Here is a 21,391-nt window from a genome sequence, read left to right as displayed (position 1 = left end):
TCAGATCTGAATACACAATAGCTACGCATGGATACTTACGGAAATAACGAATGCCAAATTATGTTTCATCTTCTAAGGTTGTCCGCTATTACGTGGTCGACGTGACTATCTCGAACCCGCCCAAAAACAAACATACTCCCGACCGAGGTATGTTTCATGGGTTCTTCCTGCAAGCCACCATACTCCAAAGCAGGAATGAATTTGGGCAAGCTAGACGATACTACTCCAATTTAAGCACAATGCACATTACGTTCACATTGTACAGGCATAGTGGCAAATTCACAGGATGCATGCAAATCCTCCGACGGACACCCATGTGCCCAACACACCCGCCATTGAGTACCCAGGTGCCCAGGCTCTGTGGGGCATTCCCGAGTTTGCACCGAATCGTGGAGCCCAGGAATAAAGCAAGATTAGGCGTTGGCTAGTGCGACCGTTGTGCGTCTTGTCCCGTCCACTCGCGAGCCACTTATTTCCTACTGACATGACTCCATTGAACCTGCAGCCCACTTGCCATTTTGAGCCGTGGGGTGATCCGGGTACTTTGTTTCCTGCCCTGATCTTTTTCTTCGTCCCGGTAGCTACCGATTTATGTGACTTTTTTGTCCTCGTGACTGGGGTGTTGGGACACGAAATGTAAACGGGAAGTGATGGGGGGAATTGACTTCGGTGAGCTATTCCGTAGCTGAATATCGTGATCATGATATTCTTAGAAGGCGAGATCGATTGTTATCGAGATCCGGTTCTGTGATCTCATTCAATCCACAATCGACGCCTTGAGCTATCTGTGCAATCCTACGTTGCTATCATCTATCTACAACTTGTCAGGCTTATGGCACATGTGGCTTTCTGGCTGAGCGCCAATTCTGCAATGATGCAACTTTCCAACGTTCACTTAATTTCTTGCAGAACAAAGAGGGAGCAATCTATCAGACTGACAGCCGAACCGCATACCGGTCCGGGTGGATCAAGGCACCTGTTCAGCCCTGCAAGCTCGCCGTTGCCCCTCTGACTCATAGCCCAGATCGCCCCTCAGCGTCATTCCACACGGCTAACATTCGATCCGGCCTGTCCATTGAGATTAATTTATGACATCTGCGTATCAAATCGGATCGCGTCTGGATCTGACTGCCGAGTTCCGTCTTCCCCGGATTCCTGGTGCCGGGGCGGGATCTACGTTGGCAGTTGAATCTCTTGGCTAATTGGACCATCAGTGAGCATGGGGGGATAAAATATGAGCCGGTTCGTCGTCAGGTCATCCCAGTTGTAATTTATCGGTTTGGCGTTGATCGACATGGATTAGGGGAGAGAAGCGGAAATGGATTTATTCATAGATGCGGCAGTTCTTCGCGTAAAAGATGTCTACATGAACAAACTTGCAAGGATCCTCGGAATTGAATTGATTCGGAAGTACGGTAGTCCGTCACACTATCTAGTCATGCGTCATTGCCCCTTGCTAAAAAAGCGATTCTCCGGTCTTTCCAGACCAAAATGCTCTCGTAGTGTCGAACCGGTGTAGTCTTGACGGAATAAACCTCGTCTCTGCAGCTCCGGAATTAACTTGTCTGTGACTTCCTCCAATCCCTGAGGCAAGAATGGAAACACGCATGTAAAACCATCGGAAGCCTGTTCCCGCAGCCAAGCCTCCATTTCATCCGCAATACCACTGGGTGAGCCCAGAAACGCCAACCCAGAGTAACCTCCATACCGTTGCGCGAGCTGTCGAATGGTGAGTCCCTCCTTAGCAGCCAACCTCTCAACAGCCTCCCTACTTGTCTTGCTCGCATTCGTTTCAGGCAGGTCCTCAGGCAACGGCCCGTCCGGATCAAGTCCGCCAACATCAACCCCCAGCGCAACAGATAAAGACGCAATAGAACTATCATAATGCACCAATGAATCCAAAAGTAGCCTCTTTTCCTGCGCATCCTCCTTACTCTCCCCAACAATGATCATAGCTGCAGGCAAAATCTTCAAATCCTCCCTCCTTCGTCCCGCCTTCACAACCCTCCCTTTTATATCAGCATAAAGCACCTTAGCACTCTCAATATCCTTCGGACTGCAGAAAACAACCTCAGCAGTTTCAGCAGCAAGTTGTCGTCCCGCCTCACTCTGTCCAGCCTGCACGATAACAGGCCACCCCTGTGGCGGCCGGGCGATATTCAACGGCCCCCGAACCTTGAACTCATCACCCTCATGATCCAAGCGGTGCATTTTATTCGGTTCAAAGAATTCACCACTCTCGACGTCTCGTGTAAATGCGTCGTCGGCAAAACTATCCCATAACCCAGTGACAATATCGTAGAATTCCCGCGCGCGTTTATATCGATCGCCATGAGCCATATGCTCGTCGAATCCAAAATTATGACTCGACTCCGGGTTCCCCGTTGTCACTATATTCCAAGCTGCGCGACCGTTGCTTAGATGGTCTAGGCTTGCGAACCGGCGTGCGACGTGGTATGGGAGGTCGTATGTTGTACTGGCTGTTGCGGCGAGGCCGATTTTCGACGTCACGGTGGAGAGGGCAGAGAGAAGAGTGAATGGTTCGAATGAGGTGACCGTGTGGCTGCGTTTCAGGGCTTCGATGGGCATGTTTAGTACGGCTAGGTGGTCGGCCATGAAGAAGGCGTCGAATTTCGCTGCTTCAAGTTTCTGCGCGAAGTGGGTTATGTGGGTGAAGTTAAAGTTGGCGTCTGGGTAGGAGTTTGGGTAGCGCCACGCTCCGGTATGGAGAGAGACTGGGCGCATGAAGGCTGTTAGGTGGAGTTGTCGTGGTTGGTCGGGCATTCTGATATTGGTATCGCGGAACTGGATTGGAGGGTGGTTGGAGTGGATTGTATCTATGAAACTTGTGAATGTTGTTTGAGAGGTGAGAAGTGCCCTTATAATATACCCCGTCATTCATAGTGTTCAAGACGATTGCGATGGAATTTATAATCCGATTTCTAATCTTCGGCCTTTTTGACATGGCGTGCTGGAGACGGCCGCTCGCGCAAGCAGCTGTCAGTGTTCTAGAGCAGTGCCTTGGGGCTATCTGTACAGGCGTTGAAATGTTTGGAATTTTATTTGTGTCGTGAGCGTATCGTATCCCCGGACCTTTGAGTCTCACAAAATTCCGGCAAATGTTCGATTTTCTACCTTCTTGTAGTCAAAGTATGCCTTCCGTTATTTTAGGTCCCCAATGACCAGAAATGTCCCTGTCGATGCAAACCGGTATCCAAAAGGCGCCGGACCGTATATGTAGAATGAGGCCAAGAAAAATGATCTACACGATAGATGAGCAGAAAGAGGTTTCTTTTGAATTTCGTCAGCCCATAACTAACTTAGTTAGCAGCCTGGGAATTAAGGCGTCAACCGGGATCCACATCTGCCCATCATCGGATGATCCTTGACATCCTTGACATCTTTGTCGGATGTCAAGGAACCAAATATCCCCATCGAAGCATGCTTAGGAAGAAAGGAGCTGATATTTGAATCCTCTCATGGAAAATCGCCCTTTTTTAGAGTCTCCATCGCAATCGTACATGTAATCAATAAGAAATGCCGCATAGCTTCGAGTGTCGAGATTCTTGTGACTTGAAATCGTCAGTGAAAAGAAAGACGAAAGACTCTTGGCGATACAGCGATACACTAAACTAAATTACTACTCAATCGAGTTTATGCCGCATCCGAATGCCACGGATTGCCTCTGCATTAGCGCCCCATCTAGGCATGGGGCCTTTTCTCGCGCTGCCAGAATTTAATAATTACATGTGAATGCTCTGGCATGTCGACGCTGGGTGAAGTTTCAAGTGGAATCCTAGGACCGCACCTGGGCAGTACATAATTGGCAAATTTTCAATATTAATTTTCGACTTGCATGTGAATATTTGAAGACCGCGATTTGTCACCGCTTTATATATTTTAGTGAATTCCAAATCACATACCCACATGCGTAGATTTTTCTCATCTTGACTAGAGCTGAGGCAGGTCGGCGCTAATCGAAAGTAGGGGTTGCTTCGAGGATTCCCACGGGGTATGTGAGCTTTGTAAACGCTGTGATCGTCGGACACGAGCTTCAGAAAAGGAGGGACGAGAACCCAAAAAAGAAGACAAAGTCAAGTCTGAGTTTAATCCGGCACCAAAAAAAAAACCTTCTACAGGTGGTCCCAGATTTAAGTCTGCTCAACTCCTCGAGAGGGTTCTTCAGACTATTGAGCCTGCACCTTTCTACTAGGCCACATTCTTTAAAAGGAATAATATTTGCCGAATAAATTTCCTCCATCCCTTAATGCTTCTTGGTTTAGTGTGCTGAGATCCCTACATTTTCACTCTCCCACTTCTCTCCCTTCTCTTCGTATTTACTCCCCATGTTGCGTTAATCCCAATTATACGCTCAACTATACAGTATAGAACGACAACATACACAGAGGTCATGATCCCACGAAATCCAGTTCCCGAGACCAAAAAGCGGTGGGATGTTGATCGCCAACGTTACACAATCACCACACACGCTGACGCAAAAGGGCCCATGCAATGAGCTTATCGCATCTGGAAAGCTGCCTCTCCATATGTCCAGCTCCTCATCGCCTTTGGACCTTTCAGCCCAGCACCACTCGGTCTTCTCCGAGATCCCGATACCGGCGACCGCATTTGAGTTTTGATCGGCTTCAGACGATCTCGATACATCAACCGTGCGCAAGTTGATCCTTGACAAGGCATGACGATCGCGAAAGCTATTCGCATCGTGAATGGCTCTGTGATCGGAAAGTCCAGATGTTTCTATCATCTTGCATGGATATGTCTCTCAGTTGGTGACTAGTCGCCTGAAAATCTGCTTTTTGAAGGTGGTGATCGTCCTGGCCCACATTATCAACCCCACCGTTCTCCCGGAGCGCGAATTGGTTCGTGACATCGTAATGGAGGGGTCGATATCGTTGCTTGTAGGCTGGACAAATATGGATCGGAGAAGCATAATGACGCACAAGGCGATGCACGACTATGCGGTGGTCCTCGCTCTGGTCTTATAAAATCCCCGATGTCTTCCAAATAAGATAACTCGGTTTCGTTCAATATTCTCTCGAAGTCACGACATCAGAAATTTCCACAATGTCGTATGCCAATGAACTGTCACTGAATTCCCTTTGGAGCCTTTTTAATCGCATATTCAATAGTACACCCGAACAACAATACGCAAGCCTAGTTAAGGGCCAGAACCTCTCTACTGATGACGTCCTCGCTGCTTTTGATAAGTTGAAGCCGGTCAAACCTGAGCAGTTCGTTGGTAGCTGGAAAGGGGCGAATGTGAATACAAATCACCCGACTGAGGAAAAGCTTACTGGCATGGGCTGGGCTGGAAAAGATTTCAGATCCACGGAGGATGTTGATCCGATCATGGTGACTGATGAGAGTGGGAAGCGGGTTTGGAATGAGTCTTGGGGTCATGCCCGCGTGAGTTCAAATTTTGATCGTATTGTTGATGGAGATGGCTAACGAGGGTTGGCACAGCTTCGCCAGATTGAGTGGCGCGGTGTGCTTTCTACTGCGATGGTTTATGATGATTTTCCGATTATCGATTACTTCCGCTACGTGAATGATGACTTGCTTGCTGGTGCGATGGATGCTAAGACTTCTGATGCGGGGACTTATTATTTCTACTTATACAGGGAGTAAATACGCTTTCTAGTATCCAAAGATTTGTTTTACAAAGGGATAGAACAAGACAATTGAAGTGAAATTAGGTCTACATAAGTGACACCCTATGCTACGGATATCTTTAAGCTAGAAGCCTCCAAGTAGGTGGGGATGGTTTAGTCGAATCTCCTTTAAGCCAGCGTAGTGGAACTAATTCGTTGATTTATAAGTTGAGAATCGAACGGAAGTCTTCCTTTGACTCAGTGATTGCAGTGGACATGTTTGATTGATTCGTGTCTCGTACCGCTGGGTCAATGAAATAACCATGATAAATTAAGATGGGGCTGAAAGTGCGAACGGAAGTCGATGAAGATGGAATGAGGGATGTTAATGATGAGGGACCTGCGTTCAGGCGGGAAGAGGCGACAGCAAGAGCTTAAAGTCAGCGCTAGAGTATATAAATGATCAAGAGTGGTCTTCGTTCCAGCGTTTGCTAGAGGTAGATACGATGGTTGGAAGATTGGTGAGCGACGGAGAGGAATTGGTTTGGGGCTATGGTAAGTGTGGCTTATAGAAGCACAGGAAGAAACGTGCTCAATGAAAAAGAAAAAAAAGCCAAATACAGCCCCCCTTAGCTAGGAGGATGACTGGAACGAGGGTCGTAGTGTCTGCATTGTTGGTGGGACCAGGAACGCCAACACTCAACGGAGGTGGTCGCGGCACTAGCCGTGGCCTTAGCTACACGTGATGCCAAAGACTGTCACTAGTGAGTGAGAGTCTTAAAATGGCATCAAAGGAGGCCGCTTCTGGCCTCCCATTCACCGTCTTGTTATATATCCAGTATACTTAGTGACCGTTAATCAACGGCTGGTTCTAGCGTCAGTCTCGTAGGTTATAGTATCGGCATCGTATCGAGCCTGTCGCCGTTTCTGGCGCCTTTCCCTATATCGTTTCTAGCTTTTTCCGGCGTGCCTACGCATTCAACTGTATTATGAATATTTCGAAGACTGACAATCATGTCGTATTCCCGGACATTGAGTGGAGAAGAGATGAAGGACTATCCGGTTACCTAGGACAAGATAACTCCACACAGCGTGGTGAATGCATACAATGATCGACAGCCACCCGGCACATGAGTAGAACCACGAGTACCGAAAGAAATCACGACGAGTCCTTTGATGGAGCATCATGACCTCGGCTTCAGCTGTAACATTATAAGCATCTTTCCATGATGAAGTCTCAGAGCCGAGCACAGCCCAGCGCCCTTCGACTCGAAGCCTTACATGGTGATTAGATAGCCTCAATACAACATCGCAGGAATGTCGGGCAAATCGTTGCCCCAGAGTTAGAACTGGTTTGTGGGCGCAGAGACTAAAAACTGCAAGACTTTAGGGGGATTGCCCCGAACTTTCTCCATTTGCGAGTGACGAATGGCATTGAGGACCCACTACTCGCAAGTCGGGTAAATGCGTCTCCTGAAACCTAGCCAATTCTATTTCTAGGGTATAAGGATCTTCCGAGCTATGGAAATGGATTGAAGGTTTTTTAAGCTTATCTCGGTTATAGTGATTGCAAGAGAAGATCTGTTCGTCAGCAATCCAATCATCAGTCTCAAGGCCCTCGAGAATGTTCAATGTACCGTATTCGTATCCCCACTAAAAAGACAGTGTACTTATTAAAATACGGCTATTGATAGGTTCCAAGACAAGTTTCAATTTCTCCAGATGATCAGCAATCACCTAACCCCAACAATTAGGGTCCAACGGGCGCGTTACCCACTTGTATGAAAATGGAACTTCCTCCGACATATGACCTCAGTCTAGGTTAAGCATGTCTTAGCTCGAGCCGGCTTGCTTCCGACCCATGACTTCCAAATACCTGGCAAACGTGTATAAATACCCTGAGATCTCAAGCTGCAAAATACAATCATCTCAATCTCACCAACACATCAACCAATATGAAGTTTTCCATCGCTACTATTGCTGGCTTTGCCATTGCCATCTCTGCTGCTAGCCTTCCTGCAGCTTTCACCCTCGTTGGTGATGGCGGCGAGACTGTTCTGACCGACGGCAGTGAGACTTCCGAACCTTCTCTATCGAATGAACGGGTGATTGACTTTTTGGAACAGCCAACGCCTATGTCGGTGGCGACACTGACAAGAACCACGAGATCCTGATCCGTAAGTCAACCAATTAATTCATAGTCCCTTTTAACACAACTAACACAGAACAGTTCGCTCCGGATCCAATGGCATGATCTCCTTCACTTCCAAGAACTCTACCCCCACCGGCTTCCAGAACCTCTACATCATCCCCAACACCGTGGAGCCCATCGCTCTGACTGTCCCCCACTCTGGCGCAACCCCCAAGGGCGCCAGCTCCAACAACTTCGGCGTCAACGATGAGGGTTACTTCACCCACAACGGTAACGCCTACTTCGCCAAGGACGGCTACGGCGAGAGCAAGGTCAAGGAGCTGTACTGGTACGGCGAGCATAGCTCCGAGTACGAGGCTGCCAACCTCTATGTTAAGGAATGCAAGGGCTGCTAATTCTATCATCTTTGACTGCTTTACTCAACGGCATCAGCTGGAGAATGGTATATATCTGGAACTCTGCTGTGGCTCATCACTCCTTTGTATCTAAATCTAATTGAACCATTGTATGTACCTCACCTTTGACATACACATCTCTGAGATCTGTAGAACACTTCAACATCAATTGTCCAACTAGTCATTACCAACATCGAACCAAATCATCCAATCAACTTCCTAATCGTAACCTCATATTCCTCCGGCTCCCTCTCAAGAATCTCCTTAATATCCTCCGTAATAGCAGCAGTTTCACCTCTCCTAATCGCCTCCCACGCAGTAGCCCACTCCCTCGAAAGATCAACCCCATGATAAGTATGCAACCCTCCATGCTCTAATTTCACATAATCATCAATCGAAATCTCTCTGATACTCAAATCCCGTCCTAGAACCCTCCCCAGAATCGCCACGGTTTCGGCAAGTGAATACTCCTTCTGTCCTGTCAAAAGAAGCTTCTCATTCCTATACTTAAATTGTGCCGGGTTTTTGACGTAGGAAGTGATCAGTCGCGCGGTGGCTTCGCCAAGCTCGTCGCGTTTTACCCACGCGACACCTGGACCGGATCCATTGTGCGGGATTGTAATTTCGTTGTTCGGCGAGGAGGGGTCAAACCACGATGTATAGATTGGGTATGATTCGGAGTATATACCCTCGCGAACAACCGTGAAGCTTATCTTGTCAGTAAGTGAGGATAAATAGGCCTCGGTTTGAAGATGTGCGCCCATGACGTGCGCGACGCTGGTATCTGTCAACCCGGCAAATGCTAGCGACGAGTAAAAGATATGGTTCACACCGCTAACGATCGCGGCGTCGATGGCGAGGCGGTGGACCTGTTTTAGTTAGATTAATGCATTCTAAATCTAATGGAGGATGTTTACCTTGATCCTATGCTCGATTTCGAAGGATGCATATGAAATCAGCATGAGGGTGTCCACTCCTTTGAATGCATCTTTGAGAGTCTCGGGTGAGTCATAATCCGCTTTTCGGATCGTTGCGCCGAGCTTTTCATATTCGGTGAGGTTTTCAGGTTTGCGCGCAATCAGAATCAGCTGCGACGCTGGGACTAGCTTTGAGAGGTGGTTGGCGATGCTTCCGCCTAGGCCTCCGGCGGCGGGGAAGACTCCGATCTTGGACATTGTGGTAGTGTATTTTACGTATCACACGATCGGAAATATAGATTTTATGGAAGTCAGAAAGTCTCGGGTTCGAAGTATTGAATAATGAAGTACCCCGCGGCGGGTGGATTTTGCACACGGATCGTGGATTGATCAGCATCTGCTTATAAATTGCTTCGGTCGCTCCACCTTATATCCGATCATTGACCCTGTTTCAAAGCCTGAAACTAGCTGAGGACTTGAATGAATGGATATTTTTACACGATGCCTATGGTTTACAATCGTTAATCGTGATTAATGAGATGAGTGGTATCATTCTAATGTTGTACATGATAAAAATATCTTAGTCTAATGAGGGACATCACCAGTCCCGAAAAGCTCCATCTTTATCCGGTCAGCGGGGACTCCTCGTGCCTTGAGGTTTGATTCCATATCCGCCATGAACTTCTCTGGTCCGCAGATGTAGTACTCGGCGGATTCCATCTCGAGGAATAAATCTTTTGAGTCCAGCTTCTTCAGATCCACGCGTCCCGCGAACGTGTAGTCTTCACCTTCCTTCTCGGTCGAGGAGGGATGACTTGTGAAGAATGTCTTTTGCAAGTTGGGATATTTCCTGGAGAGTATAGAGACGTGCTCCTTGAACGCGCGCACGGCTGATGTTCGAGCACCGTGGATGAAATGCAGTTTGCGGGCTGTTGACTCCTCAGTAGAGATAAGTGTGTTCAGAATCGAGGTCAACGGAGTCAACCCAACACCAGCAGAGATGAGAACAATCGGATTCGAAATATTTTCTTTGGTCGCTGGGAGAAAGAAGTCGCCGGCCGGGTGTGACACTTTAAGCGTGTCACCCTTGCTGAACGTATCGTGTAGCAGATTCGATACATAGCCCGGGTGAGCAGCTGCACTGCGGTCTGCAGTATCGATGCCCATCTCTTTCTTCACGCTGATACGATAGTAATCTGACGAAGGCTTGTCGCTGAGAGAGTACTGGCGCGGCTGGGTGTACTTGAGTTCGGGGACGTACACTTGAACGGAAATGTACTGACCAGGAAGGAAGGAAGGTAGAGGTTTGCCGTCCACTGGGGCGAGATAGAAAGATGTGATTTCGTCAGACTCTTTGACTTTATCCGCGATCTTAAATTCACGCCAGTCGGTCCAGCCTGCGCTTTGTTGATATATCTGGCTTTCGCGGGCGATCATGAGATCCGCCAGTTGCCAGTAGGCTGTGGCCCAGGCGTCTTTGATTTCTGGACTGAGCGCCTTGCCAAGGACCTGGCCCATCGCTTCGAGGAGGTACTTTCCGACAACTGAGTAGTGCTCGGGCTGGACGTAGAGCGATGCATGCTTGTTGCAGATCAATTCTACGGCCGAGGTCAATGCAGCCAGATCGTCAATGTGGGCAGCATATGCGTAGAGAGCACCGGCCAAAGCTCGCGGTTGGTGACCGTTGACCTGGTTTGGGATATTGAATATGCTGTTGAGCGCGGGGTTCTCGTCGAGTAGGTTCTTGTAGAACACAGATGTGATGGTGTTGCCATGCTCGGCCAGAACGGGCACGGTGGCCTTGATGAGCTTGATTTGATCAGCTGTTAGCCCAGCATTGGAGCCCATAATGATGTGCGTGAATAAAGTTGATGCTGAATGATTCTATATGAAAAGCGTCGGAGGTGCTTTATATGCAGTGATGTCGATGCAGAATAACTTGTAATCGAGAACCATCTGTTGGTTATTTAAACCCACTAGAAAATCCGGCCGATGTACAAGCGAGACCGCGGCGACCTAGCCAAATCTAGACATGACAGAAGTGGAAACTGAATACTGCGGATATTGCGGATATTGCGACGAACATTCGACCCGAAACATCTCCGCGGAGATACAACGGAAAATGGGCAAAAAGTGTTCGATGCTCGGTTTTCCGGGATTTTCTCGGGGCTCTGATTTTAGGGGTTTGAAATTTGTTCCGCATAGGAGTAAACCTTAACTTTCTTGAGTTCCGCTAAATAACTGTCTGCTTTAATTCTACAAAGTAGACTAGGTACGCAGTGCAGTGAGTGGTCACGGTAAGGTTGGCCTATAGCCGTTGAAGCGCCGATCGGTTCGGGAGCACCCAGAAATTAAAACCGATAGACGATTGCTGATCACAAAATAATAGTTAAAGGCACCTAGTTCCAAATACGAAAAACTTCATATTTCGTGCAAAATAGTATCGATTTCAAACGGGCACCCGGCCAAAAAGCTCCCCGATTGCTTCCCGTCGATTCCCGACCGGTCAGCCCACCAACGAGAAGATTTAGGGAAATCGGCCCAGTGCCGAACAGCAAACCCGTGATGCGCAGAACCTACTTTCATTCCATCTAGGATTGGTAGGTAATTTCGCATGGAGTTAGTATCCCAACTTGATGGCGATAGGCTGTTCAGGACGGCCGCGTTCATAGCGAGTGTCTTGGCAGACCCGACGTTAATCTATCTATCATTGACTCTAGTGACATGCGCGGAGTGAATCTCAATTTAAATTATCGTCTCGATAGTACTATGCCATCCATTGATGAAAAGCAATTGCCATTCTCGACGAAAGCTAGGGATTTCGCCCCTGTATTGACAACAACGGCACACCGTCCCCTCGGTTCCAGGAAACCAGGGTCCTAGCTCATCTCATTGAACCCTCAAAGCCAGAACGAATTATGTAAGTTAAAGAAAAGCCATCTTAGCAGTTCAACAAAATCAAGACCCTGATCCAAGCTCCGCCACCAACCAAACAAACTCTATGAGCGCTTCATTTCCCTTCTCAATCAGGAAATCACGCGCGCAAAATCCCCAAACCCCACTGACTTATTCGTACCCACAGAAATAGAAATAATCGCTTCCCGGACAACCAGCGACAGGTGGCCGTGACAGTTCTAGACAACCCGGAATATCCGTTTGCGGAAGGCCGGGAGTTCCCGTCCAACAACGAGCTGCCATTAATGCTCCACCGGCTTGTCTACGAACATGGGACAATTTGTATCCTGACCTCATCACTGCTTTTTCGGGTGCTTATACTGAATTGCGTCGAGTGGCAAGCTGCGCTGCTTTCCTGAAGTGGTAAACAGTGGGCTTCGAGCAAAGTCTATTCTAGTGTCTTTGTGGGAGCTGCTTGCTATCCCTCTGCGCCAAGAGTTGGTCGATGATACTTGGATTAGGTTCTGAGGGAAATTGTATTACATGGTGACGTCTGCGAGGGCTGAGAGCCTATGCAATAAGTATCTCCCCATGTAGCTAAATTTTGCTGGGTATTTTTGATCGAATTTCGAATCTCTTTTCTCTCCAATTGATCGACACAAGGCCAATTGATACAATGGTTTTTGGTAAACATACCCGCGCTGCCTCTGGGGTATCAGATCCCTCTACGATGGGAGGTACGCCTGGTAATGGTATCGCTGGTCGTGCACAGCTACCCATGCTGCAGTTACCTGACAAGACCCGGGGTAATCTGCTTTGTGTGTTCGGCGAGTTCGTCGGCACATTCATGTTCTTGTTGTTCTCTTTCGCTGGGACCCAGGTTTCTAACACGCCTATGGCTCCTGATGGATCGCCCCCGAACACGTCCAATTTGCTATACACTTCTCTGTGTTTCGGCTTCTCGTTGACTGTCAATGTCTGGGCTTTCTTCCGTGTTACTGGTGGTCTTTTCAACCCAGCCGTGACTCTCGCACTCTGCCTTACTGGCGGCATGCCTGCGTTACGCGGTCTGATGGTTTTCCCTGCCCAGTTGATTGCGGGAATTGCCGCGGCTGGTGTAGTGAGCGCCATGTTTCCAGGTGAACCAAACTTCAAGACTCGTCTGGGTGGTGGCGCCTCCATCTCCCAGGGTCTCTTCATTGAGATGTTCCTCACCGCGCAACTGGTACTTGTGATTATCATGCTTGCAGTCGTGAAGCACAAATCGACCTACCTGGCCCCTGTGGGAATTGGTCTTGCATTCTTCCTATGCGAGCTTGTCGGTACGTACCCCCTTCTTCACTCACTTTCCCTGCCAATCTAACATTTCTTCTAGGTGATTACTACACCGGCGGCTCCCTCAACCCTGCCCGCTCCCTCGGCCCGGACGTGATCAACCGCCAGTTCCCCGGTTATCACTGGATCTATTGGGTTGGCCCTCTTCTCGGATCCCTGTTGGCTTCTGGCTTCTATCACATCCTTTGCTGGGTCCGCTGGGAGACCATCAACCCGGGCCAGGACTACGACGAGTGGGAGAACAAGGGTCGCCCGACCTCCGTGCTTTCTGAGAATACCATAACTGACCATGGCCACGGCGGTCCTGGTCACTCTCCGATCAGCGGTAATCAGACTCATGACACTTATCGGCCTAATGGCGGGGCTCAGACCTACACCGATGCTCCGGATGGCGCTGCTGTGAACCAGAACCGTCAGACGGCTCCCAGGATTGAGGTTTCTTCTGAGGATCAGGTTTGAGTGTTTGTCAAACACGATCTCCTTGGTACGATGAGATTAATTGAGTGGATGGATGAGTATATGAACGGAGAGCGGTGTGGTGGATCATTGGTGCACATTACACCTAGTACAACATGTGCAATTTAGTATGGAAACATATTCCGCGACCTTGTCGCAGGTTCGATGATCTTCTTTGTTTCCCATTGATACCTTTAGTGCAATATTGATATTTTCGTTAATTTTCATTAACTTATTGGACGTGTTGGCCTATTTCTACCTGGCGTCCTACTCAAGCATGACTAATCTCCTGGAGTGTACGTGGAAATATCATTTAAAGTGACAAATAGTGCCCCATTGACTGGTTAGAAAAAAGATTTCCCGCCGTAATACGCCGACTGGAGCCAAGCTGCAAGCGATCTGCAGCATGTGGACTTGGCATCCCCGAGCGCAGGCGACGCGACAGACCTTGGGCATTTAGATCCATCACTCCACCATGATGTTGACATCTGAATTCAAGCGGGGGAACTCCTGAGCAAATATTTCCCACATGAAGAGCCCAGCCGATTTAAAAATGGAGCATTCAGTAAAAGGACAGACCGCGCCTCCTAGCTATTCGTAGCTCATCCACCATGCATGCCAAGACCTTTAAGAGGACAGGGATTGAGATCCTCCCCGCTCTTGATTCTGGATGCCAAACAACTGAGAATTCAGTCAGGGGTGAACCAGCTCGTCCCGCCTTCAGCCCCCTCACGGAAAACAAATGAATCCCAGCACAACACGCGATCAACCTTCACAGATCTCACATCGCGTCGGGTCACGAACACGATCGCCCTTGTCAGCGCGCTTCCCCACCCAGCTTGGCTCAACCCCGGCAAAGCTACGCCAACACCCAAAACCAGAGCAAATCCAAACATAATCCCCCTGAGTGCTCACCCCCGCTATGCCGTGATCGCACAATGTTCAAAATGCATAACGAGGTGTCCGCATCCGCATCCGCGCCCGCGCCTGCGCCTGCGGCCAGGCTTGCGAATCCAGATGATTCGCAGCTGCTGGGTACGTCTGATCTTGAAGATCTCCCGAGTCACATTTGACTCGGTCGCTAACTGCGCTGGATAGCCAAAATGGGATATAAGCAGGAACTCAAAAGGCAGTATTCCACGGTTCAGGTGTTTGCGATCGCATTTAGTATTATGGGGCTTGTACCGAGTATTGCGTCGACTTTGTCGTTTTCGTTGCCTGCGGGTCCTGTTGGGATGGTTTGGGTGAGTTGTATTTTTTTGTTTCTGTTTACCATGAGGCTATCGATGTACGGGTGAGGTGCTGATGTTCGTAGGGATGGTTCACGGCTAGTATCTTTATTTTCGTTGTTGGGTTGGCGATGGTATGATCTCGAGATCCTTTTGTCTCTGGAAATGCTAAAATTTCAGTCCGATCTTGCTTCAGCGATGCCTACGGCTGGTGGGTTGTATTGGTGGACGCATTATTTTGCTGGCGAGAGGTATAAGAGACCTTTTAGTTTCTTGATTGGGTATAGTAACACGCTTGGGCTGATTGGCGGCATTTGTTCTGTGGATTGTAAGTCGGTCGAGATCTTCATGGGTTCATGTATTCACTCTTGCAGATACACTATCCCTGATGATCTTATCGTGTGTTTCCATCTCGCGAGACTCGGACTGGTCTGCCTCGCGGGGAGTCATTTACGGAGTTTATGTTGGACTGATCCTCCTCCACGGGCTTTCGGGCGCGTTAACAGGTCGACTTATGCCGAGGATTCAGACTGCTTGCATCTATATCAACATGGCACTGGTGGTTGCCACTGTCGTCGCGTTACCGGTCGGAAAAGTGACGCGAGGAGAATCCTTGAACTCCGGGAGCTATGTCTTCCGCCATGTGGATAATGAAACCAAGTGGCCAACAGGATGGGCATTCATGCTTGCATGGCTTGCTCCGATCTGGTCAATTGGCTCATTCGATTCATGTGTGCATATGAGCGAGGAGGCCATGCACGCTGCAAAGGCCGTACCTCTGGGGATTATGTTTTCTGCTGGCTCAGCGTGTGTCCTTGGTTTCTTGGTATTGACTGTTATTGCTGCGACGATGAATCCAAATGTGTCGGAGACTCTAAACAGTAAATTCGGACAACCAATGGCTCAGGTGAGACCATCAGCCTTTGTGAGTGACTTTGCCTAACCTCTCCAGATCTATTACGACGCACTTGGCAAAAACGGCGCCCTTGGCTTCATGATAGTCCTCTGCATAATCCAGTTCCTCATTGGTCTCAGTTTAGTACGTCCATGGCCCACAATGTCCTCTTGAATGATAATCTAACCGACTAGATCGTCGCCGCCTCTCGACAATCATGGGCTTTCTCCCGCGACGGAGCTCTCCCGTTCTCCACATACTTCCGACACGTCAGCACAAGAATCCAATTCCAGCCTGTGCGCATGATATGCGGCCTGGTTGTGATAGCCGTCATACTCGGCCTGCTCTGTTTGATCAACAGCGCTGCTGCAAACGCCCTGTTCTCACTGTTTGTCGCCAGCAACTATTTATCTTGGGGAATGCCGATTTTCTGTCGCCTGGTTTGGGGACAGGAGAGATTTGTTCCGGGGGAGTTCTATACCGGTCGGTTTAGTAAGGCTATCGGTGTTATTGCTGTGGTTTATTTACTGTTTGGAATGATTCTGTCGATGTTCCCGACCACTGGGCCGAATCCTTCGCGTAAGTTTGATATTATATTTCCCCGGGCGATCCGCTGACGATTTTGCTAGCGTCGGACATGAACTATACTATCGTGATCAATGGGTTTGTCTGGATTGGATGTATGGGTTACTACTTCCTGTTTGCTCGGCACTGGTACACCGGTCCGCGTATAACGGTCGATGAGCCTAGGTCCGCCAGTTCGAATAACGGGACTTTGGCTATTGAGAACTCACGAGAGAAGACCGCTTTCAGTGAAAAGGGGGAGTAGCGGTGCTCCTGCGAGGATACCTCGCACATGATATACCCTGGCGTGGAAAAATGATGGATTACAGCCGCTTGTGCGTTCCTTTGGCTATAGAATACTGGATGTTCAGATTAGAATGTGTTTCAAACTGTTTTCGGATAGATTTTCCGCCGACAGAGATAGTTGTCGCCGAGATATTGAGTCATTCATGCATATATACGAGAAGGATAATAATCCGCCGGATGATTATAAATCAATTTGGGAAGTCCGTTATAAAGCAAGTCGAATTTAATGCATTAAGCTCTCTAAACCCAAAAAATCTATCAATTCTGCAGGTCTTCAGGTATTCTTCTAAAAAGTTTTTTCTTACTTAGCGAGAGCGATATTGTCCATTTCTCTCACTAATCAGTCGCATCTTGAATAACTGAAAGTTGACTCCGGAATCATGGCGGCCGCTGCGGATAAATCTAAGCCCTATATACCTCTTGCCGGAGGTGCGGATGACGGCTGGTCTACAGAAGATCAAGCAACAGCGACCTGCTATTGTGGTGCTGTTCAACTGGCATTTGTAAGAATTTCCCGTCCCAGTGCATACACGTCTATCGAGACTTAGAAACTTATCAACGGGGCTTCGCTGTTCCCTGACACTTACCAAGCACCCTCAGCTAATCTTCGTACACAAAGCCTACTCAAGGTCCAGGCCTGATCGATACATTCATCTGCAATTGCACAGACTGCCGGAAGATCACAGCATCGATGTTCGCTTCCAACTTCATCGTTGCAGACACACACCTGCAACACCTGCGGGGGCGCGCCAATCTGAAAACATTCAGCCAGTCCAAGACCATTGAATCAGGCAAAGCGATGACGAATCATTTCTGCTCGACTTGCGGTACGCTGATGTATCGCGTCGGGGAAGCGTTTCCGGGATATAGCATCCTGCGCATTGGCACGGTGGACGATTTCAACTTGCATGAGACGAAGCTTAAGCCAAGAGTTGAACGATATACCAAGGACCGAGTTGGCTGGTTATGTGCTGCGAAAGCTGTTCAGCAGGATGGTTCGTTTCTGCCATTCACTCGAGGGCCCAGGGGGGTTCTGTGAGGGGAAGGGATAAATTAGCCGATGAGTTCCGCGTACAACCTTAGAGATTGACCGCAAGTATTTCTGAAAATGCCTTCATTCGAAAGGTGAACCACTCATATGTAACTAAATGGCTTGAACGATGAGTTCAACCCCAGCAATGCTTCCATTTCCATCTGCAGGGGCTAAGAATATCCCCAAAATATGACGTCGATTTCCCCACAATTTCCCATCAATCAACGCCAAGCATGGAGCTTCCCCTCGAATTTAACAACATCCACTTAACACCACGACCACTACCACTATCTTGGTCACTTACACGCAGGACTACCTCATCTCCCAACAGAAGATGAGTCTGGACCATGAAGTCCCCCGCGAGTTGGACGACACGGACAGCTTCGAGCTCCCCCAGGTCCCCGAAAGCGGAAGCGCAAGCGGAGAACCAGTGACCGATAGACCGCAAACTCAATGGAAACCCTCGTCGCGCACGGTGGAGGAAACTCTAGCAGAAGGGCTTTCGAACGAAGATCTATGGATGCTGATTCGACGGTTTAATAAGGTACGAGAATCGGTGGTTCTTTGGGCTCAGGATTCCCGGGGCTAACATGTGACCCAGCAAATCTACCATGTGAAAGCGGTGCCGGATGCACAGGCTAGGGATATTGATCTGAATCGGGCCGATGATGAGCAGTTTCCACCTGAGAAATTGCGGATGACCGTTGAGAGGTTCTATACGTCTGTTGTTGTGGGATTGACGGAGTTCTTTCGGCATGTTGGGAGGTTGAGGTCCTGGAAGGAGCCGGTTCGGACTTCGGTATCCTGTGCAGTATGCTTTTTTCCCTTTTGCAGATTTGACAATCGGCTGATCCTGTTTAGGTCTATTTCTCATCGTGGTTCTTGGATCTTCTTATCCCGGCTATATTGAGTCTTTTTGTTGCTCTAATCATGTTCCCACCTATCAGAACAGTCCTGTTCCCAATGGCTCCGGCGAAGACAGATTCGGATGCTTCGAGCGTGCATAGCTCGTCGAGTGACCTACCAGAGTCTCATGATAGTTTGACCGGAGCTCCGGAGAATCACAAAGGTGAAGCCGCAGAGCAGGAGGCGAAGAACCTCGTCGACAGTGTTGCAACTATGGCGATGGAGGGTGCCGCTGCCAAATACGGTCAGACCGTCGCTGAAGATGAACCCGATGTGCCGGTTACACCACAGCCTCTGTTGGCCATCGAAGGCGCACCGGATGGCCAGCCCGACGATGGTCCCGAGGACAAGACGAAAAAGCCGATGAGGTCCAAGGCTGCCAAGGGGACCGATAAGGCAATGCGTGTCATCAGCGATATCACGGACATTTACGAACAATTCGCCAAGTGAGTGCACTGCTCTGCCTCTGTGACAATATCTAACCCCGAAACAGTCTCTTTTCTCCAACTCCGCCATTCTATTTAGTCTCTTCTCGGCTACGCCTTTCTAGCATTTTAACGATCATCGCTTTCGTGGCACCATTTACATCTAGTTATTGGATTATCAAGGGCGTCGGTTTCGCCATTGGTCTCGGATTTTTCGGTGATCCGATATTTGCCTACACATTGGATATGTTGAACCAGAAGATTCCAAACTGGCAAGACCATCTCGATATGCAGAAGTGAGTCTCCCATTCCATTCTCGAGAACTTCAACTAACAATCCTAGGACACTGCTGAAAGGCGTCCCAACGAACGCCCAACTTACCCTAACCCTCCTCCGCATCGGCGAAATCAGCTCCTCCCCCTCCCACCCCCGCCAAGTGTCGGAGACAGTGAACGTGCCTGGCCAATCCACAAGAAATCAAAACCAACCCCAACCCCTCAGTCCAGCGACCTCGCATCCCTAAACTCCCCCTCCACGACAACCCTCGGCACTCTCAACAACGAGCCCCTACCGCCCCAGAAACCTAAACGCCGCTGGGTTTTCAAACTCCTCAAATTCGTCCGCCGCACCATTGCAACCGCCATCCGCGGCCACATAGCCATGGACCGCGCAATGGCCATCGCCGGCTCCGCACATACCAAGAACCTCCTCACCATGCTCCAGAAACGAGGTTTTGTATCCAAGCCATTCGGACCACTCAAATTTGACGCAAAATTCGAGCGGAAGCGTGGCGCGGCTGTCATTGATTCTTCGAAGGAGCCGCCTATTCTGTATTTTACGACTTATCAATCTGCGGGGCTGGATGATCTCAGGATTGAAAGCAGGAAAGAGAAATCTGTGCTCTTTCAGATTCCTGTGACTGAGATTAGGGAGTTGAAGAAGACGGAGGGGCTTGGGTGGAAGGGGAAGTTGATTGTTGAGTTGACGGCTGGTAGTAAAGAGGCTGCTGACGGTTTGGTGGTTGGGGGCGGGGAGGGGCAGAGTTTCCATTTGACGGGGATGAGGTCCAGGAATCAGTTGTTTAATAGGCTGGTTGCTATCGATGCTCAGTTCTGGGAAAGTAGGTGATTTATCCCGTGCATATAGAGTACTTGGGCTTGATGTGGATATGTGGAAGATTATTATTATCAAGGCTAGGATATACTCCATTTACAGGAAACCGTATTGGATATATGAAGGATTGGATCTTGAGTGTTATTTATTTACTATATGTACAGTAATCCAATATTAAATCCGCCCCGTTTGGGGATTTCACCAGCGAGTCAAAGAAAGTCGTGAAGAAAAGCATAATTTTGCCATGCTCAGTCTCCGTATCGAGACAATTGTATCAAGGCACCCTCTACAGGGCAGCCATAACACCAAGCATACCCAGACCCGCAACAGCAGCACCCATAGCCGCAGGCCCAGAACCCGCAACATTAGTGCCGGTACTCGAAGCACCAGAAGCAGTCGACGAAGCAGTGTTCATCCCGGTCTCAGTAGCAGTACCCTTGCTCGTAATAGTAGTCGCCTCAGTGGTCTGGCGACCATTAGAATCAGTCGTAGTAATAGAGCCAGTCGTAGTAAACTGTGTAGCCCAAGTCGAAGCCTTGCTAGCAGCATCCGAGCCGGCTGAAGCAGCATCCGAGCCAATGGAACTGGCTGCACTGGCGGCTGCGGATCCGATGGAGGCGGCGTCGCTGGTCAGGGTTGAGAGGGCGGCTGAGCCGCCGGTTTCAGCGGCGTGGGCGATGGAAGTCGCTGCCGCAGCGGCATCGGAGCCGATTGATTCGCCGCCAGCGGAGGCTGTGGCCGCAATGCCTTCAGCGGCGGAGACTATGGAGTCCACATCGGCGGCATAGGCGGCGGTGGAAAGGAAGAGGGCGGTTGTGAGGAGAGTGAACTTCATTTTGGTGATTCAAGTGGGTGATGATTTGGTTTGGTTGAAGTGTGGAGAAGTAATGGTGCAAGGGTAGCTTGTTTGTTTGGTAGAGTGGGATGATCCTATACAAGATCTGGGGAGTATGGGAGTCCTTATATGTGCCGCAAGGAAATTGCGGCCCCTAATCAAGTGCTAAGTTTAGTTGCCCGTGGCAATGTGAAATCCACACGGAGTGATTCCCTATGATCAACTGCGCCCGATGGAGTGTTTCGTATGATTAAGCCAATCGTCATTTCGCGACCCACACTGACGGTCTCTCCTGACCAACTGTATTCCCTGTCTCCCGTGTT

The 21,391-nt window shown here is 49.1% G+C and overlaps 9 protein-coding genes across 9 annotated transcripts; 5 read left to right on the top strand and 4 right to left on the bottom strand.

Moving 5' to 3' along the window:
- Positions 1 to 1,443: 1,443 nt before the first annotated feature.
- Positions 1,444 to 2,784, bottom strand: N7443_007289 (LLM class flavin-dependent oxidoreductase; the record flags this gene model as incomplete). The annotated part of the gene is made up of 1 exon (XM_056887345.1): positions 1,444 to 2,784. One exon carries the CDS (start codon positions 2,782 to 2,784, stop codon positions 1,444 to 1,446), a length of 1,341 nt encoding a protein of 446 aa, XP_056739036.1.
- Positions 2,785 to 5,085: 2,301 nt separating this feature from the next.
- N7443_007288 (DUF4334 domain-containing protein) lies at positions 5,086 to 5,649 on the top strand (the record flags this gene model as incomplete). The annotated part of the gene is made up of 3 exons (XM_056887344.1): positions 5,086 to 5,090; positions 5,151 to 5,427; positions 5,485 to 5,649. 3 exons carry the CDS (start codon positions 5,086 to 5,088, stop codon positions 5,647 to 5,649), a joined length of 447 nt encoding a protein of 148 aa, XP_056739035.1.
- Positions 5,650 to 7,567: 1,918 nt separating this feature from the next.
- N7443_007287 (uncharacterized protein) lies at positions 7,568 to 8,159 on the top strand (the record flags this gene model as incomplete). The annotated part of the gene is made up of 3 exons (XM_056887343.1): positions 7,568 to 7,682; positions 7,739 to 7,789; positions 7,843 to 8,159. The coding sequence occupies 3 exons, from the start codon at positions 7,568 to 7,570 to the stop codon at positions 8,157 to 8,159; spliced, it is 483 nt and encodes a 160-aa protein (XP_056739034.1).
- Positions 8,160 to 8,362: 203 nt separating this feature from the next.
- N7443_007286 (polyketide synthase) lies at positions 8,363 to 9,334 on the bottom strand (the record flags this gene model as incomplete). Its single annotated transcript, XM_056887342.1, has 2 exons — positions 8,363 to 9,028; positions 9,077 to 9,334. The coding sequence occupies 2 exons, from the start codon at positions 9,332 to 9,334 to the stop codon at positions 8,363 to 8,365; spliced, it is 924 nt and encodes a 307-aa protein (XP_056739033.1).
- Positions 9,335 to 9,661: 327 nt separating this feature from the next.
- On the bottom strand, positions 9,662 to 10,924 carry fhpA (flavohemoprotein; the record flags this gene model as incomplete). The annotated part of the gene is made up of 1 exon (XM_056887341.1): positions 9,662 to 10,924. One exon carries the CDS (start codon positions 10,922 to 10,924, stop codon positions 9,662 to 9,664), a length of 1,263 nt encoding a protein of 420 aa, XP_056739032.1.
- A 1,723-nt stretch (positions 10,925 to 12,647) lies between these two features.
- N7443_007284 (uncharacterized protein) lies at positions 12,648 to 13,765 on the top strand (the record flags this gene model as incomplete). The annotated part of the gene is made up of 2 exons (XM_056887340.1): positions 12,648 to 13,293; positions 13,347 to 13,765. The coding sequence occupies 2 exons, from the start codon at positions 12,648 to 12,650 to the stop codon at positions 13,763 to 13,765; spliced, it is 1,065 nt and encodes a 354-aa protein (XP_056739031.1).
- Positions 13,766 to 14,700: 935 nt separating this feature from the next.
- N7443_007283 (putative GABA permease (Uga4)) lies at positions 14,701 to 16,715 on the top strand (the record flags this gene model as incomplete). The annotated part of the gene is made up of 8 exons (XM_056887339.1): positions 14,701 to 14,797; positions 14,861 to 15,006; positions 15,078 to 15,125; positions 15,172 to 15,319; positions 15,366 to 15,898; positions 15,944 to 16,030; positions 16,081 to 16,465; positions 16,516 to 16,715. The coding sequence occupies 8 exons, from the start codon at positions 14,701 to 14,703 to the stop codon at positions 16,713 to 16,715; spliced, it is 1,644 nt and encodes a 547-aa protein (XP_056739030.1).
- A 421-nt stretch (positions 16,716 to 17,136) lies between these two features.
- N7443_007282 (uncharacterized protein) lies at positions 17,137 to 20,248 on the top strand (the record flags this gene model as incomplete). Its single annotated transcript, XM_056887338.1, has 7 exons — positions 17,137 to 17,259; positions 18,100 to 18,333; positions 18,391 to 18,600; positions 18,651 to 19,141; positions 19,189 to 19,416; positions 19,463 to 19,568; positions 19,622 to 20,248. 7 exons carry the CDS (start codon positions 17,137 to 17,139, stop codon positions 20,246 to 20,248), a joined length of 2,019 nt encoding a protein of 672 aa, XP_056739029.1.
- Positions 20,249 to 20,519: 271 nt separating this feature from the next.
- Positions 20,520 to 21,068, bottom strand: N7443_007281 (putative GPI anchored protein; the record flags this gene model as incomplete). The annotated part of the gene is made up of 1 exon (XM_056887337.1): positions 20,520 to 21,068. One exon carries the CDS (start codon positions 21,066 to 21,068, stop codon positions 20,520 to 20,522), a length of 549 nt encoding a protein of 182 aa, XP_056739028.1.
- Between the last annotated feature and the right edge of the window lie 323 nt (positions 21,069 to 21,391).

Source organism: Penicillium atrosanguineum, assembly GCF_028827265.1.
Source record: "Penicillium atrosanguineum strain IBT 20685 chromosome Unknown utg000006l_segment0_segment0, whole genome shotgun sequence".
NCBI classification, from domain to species: Eukaryota; Fungi; Ascomycota; class Eurotiomycetes; order Eurotiales; family Aspergillaceae; genus Penicillium; species Penicillium atrosanguineum.
This window is presented reverse-complemented; position numbering and strand designations above follow the sequence as displayed.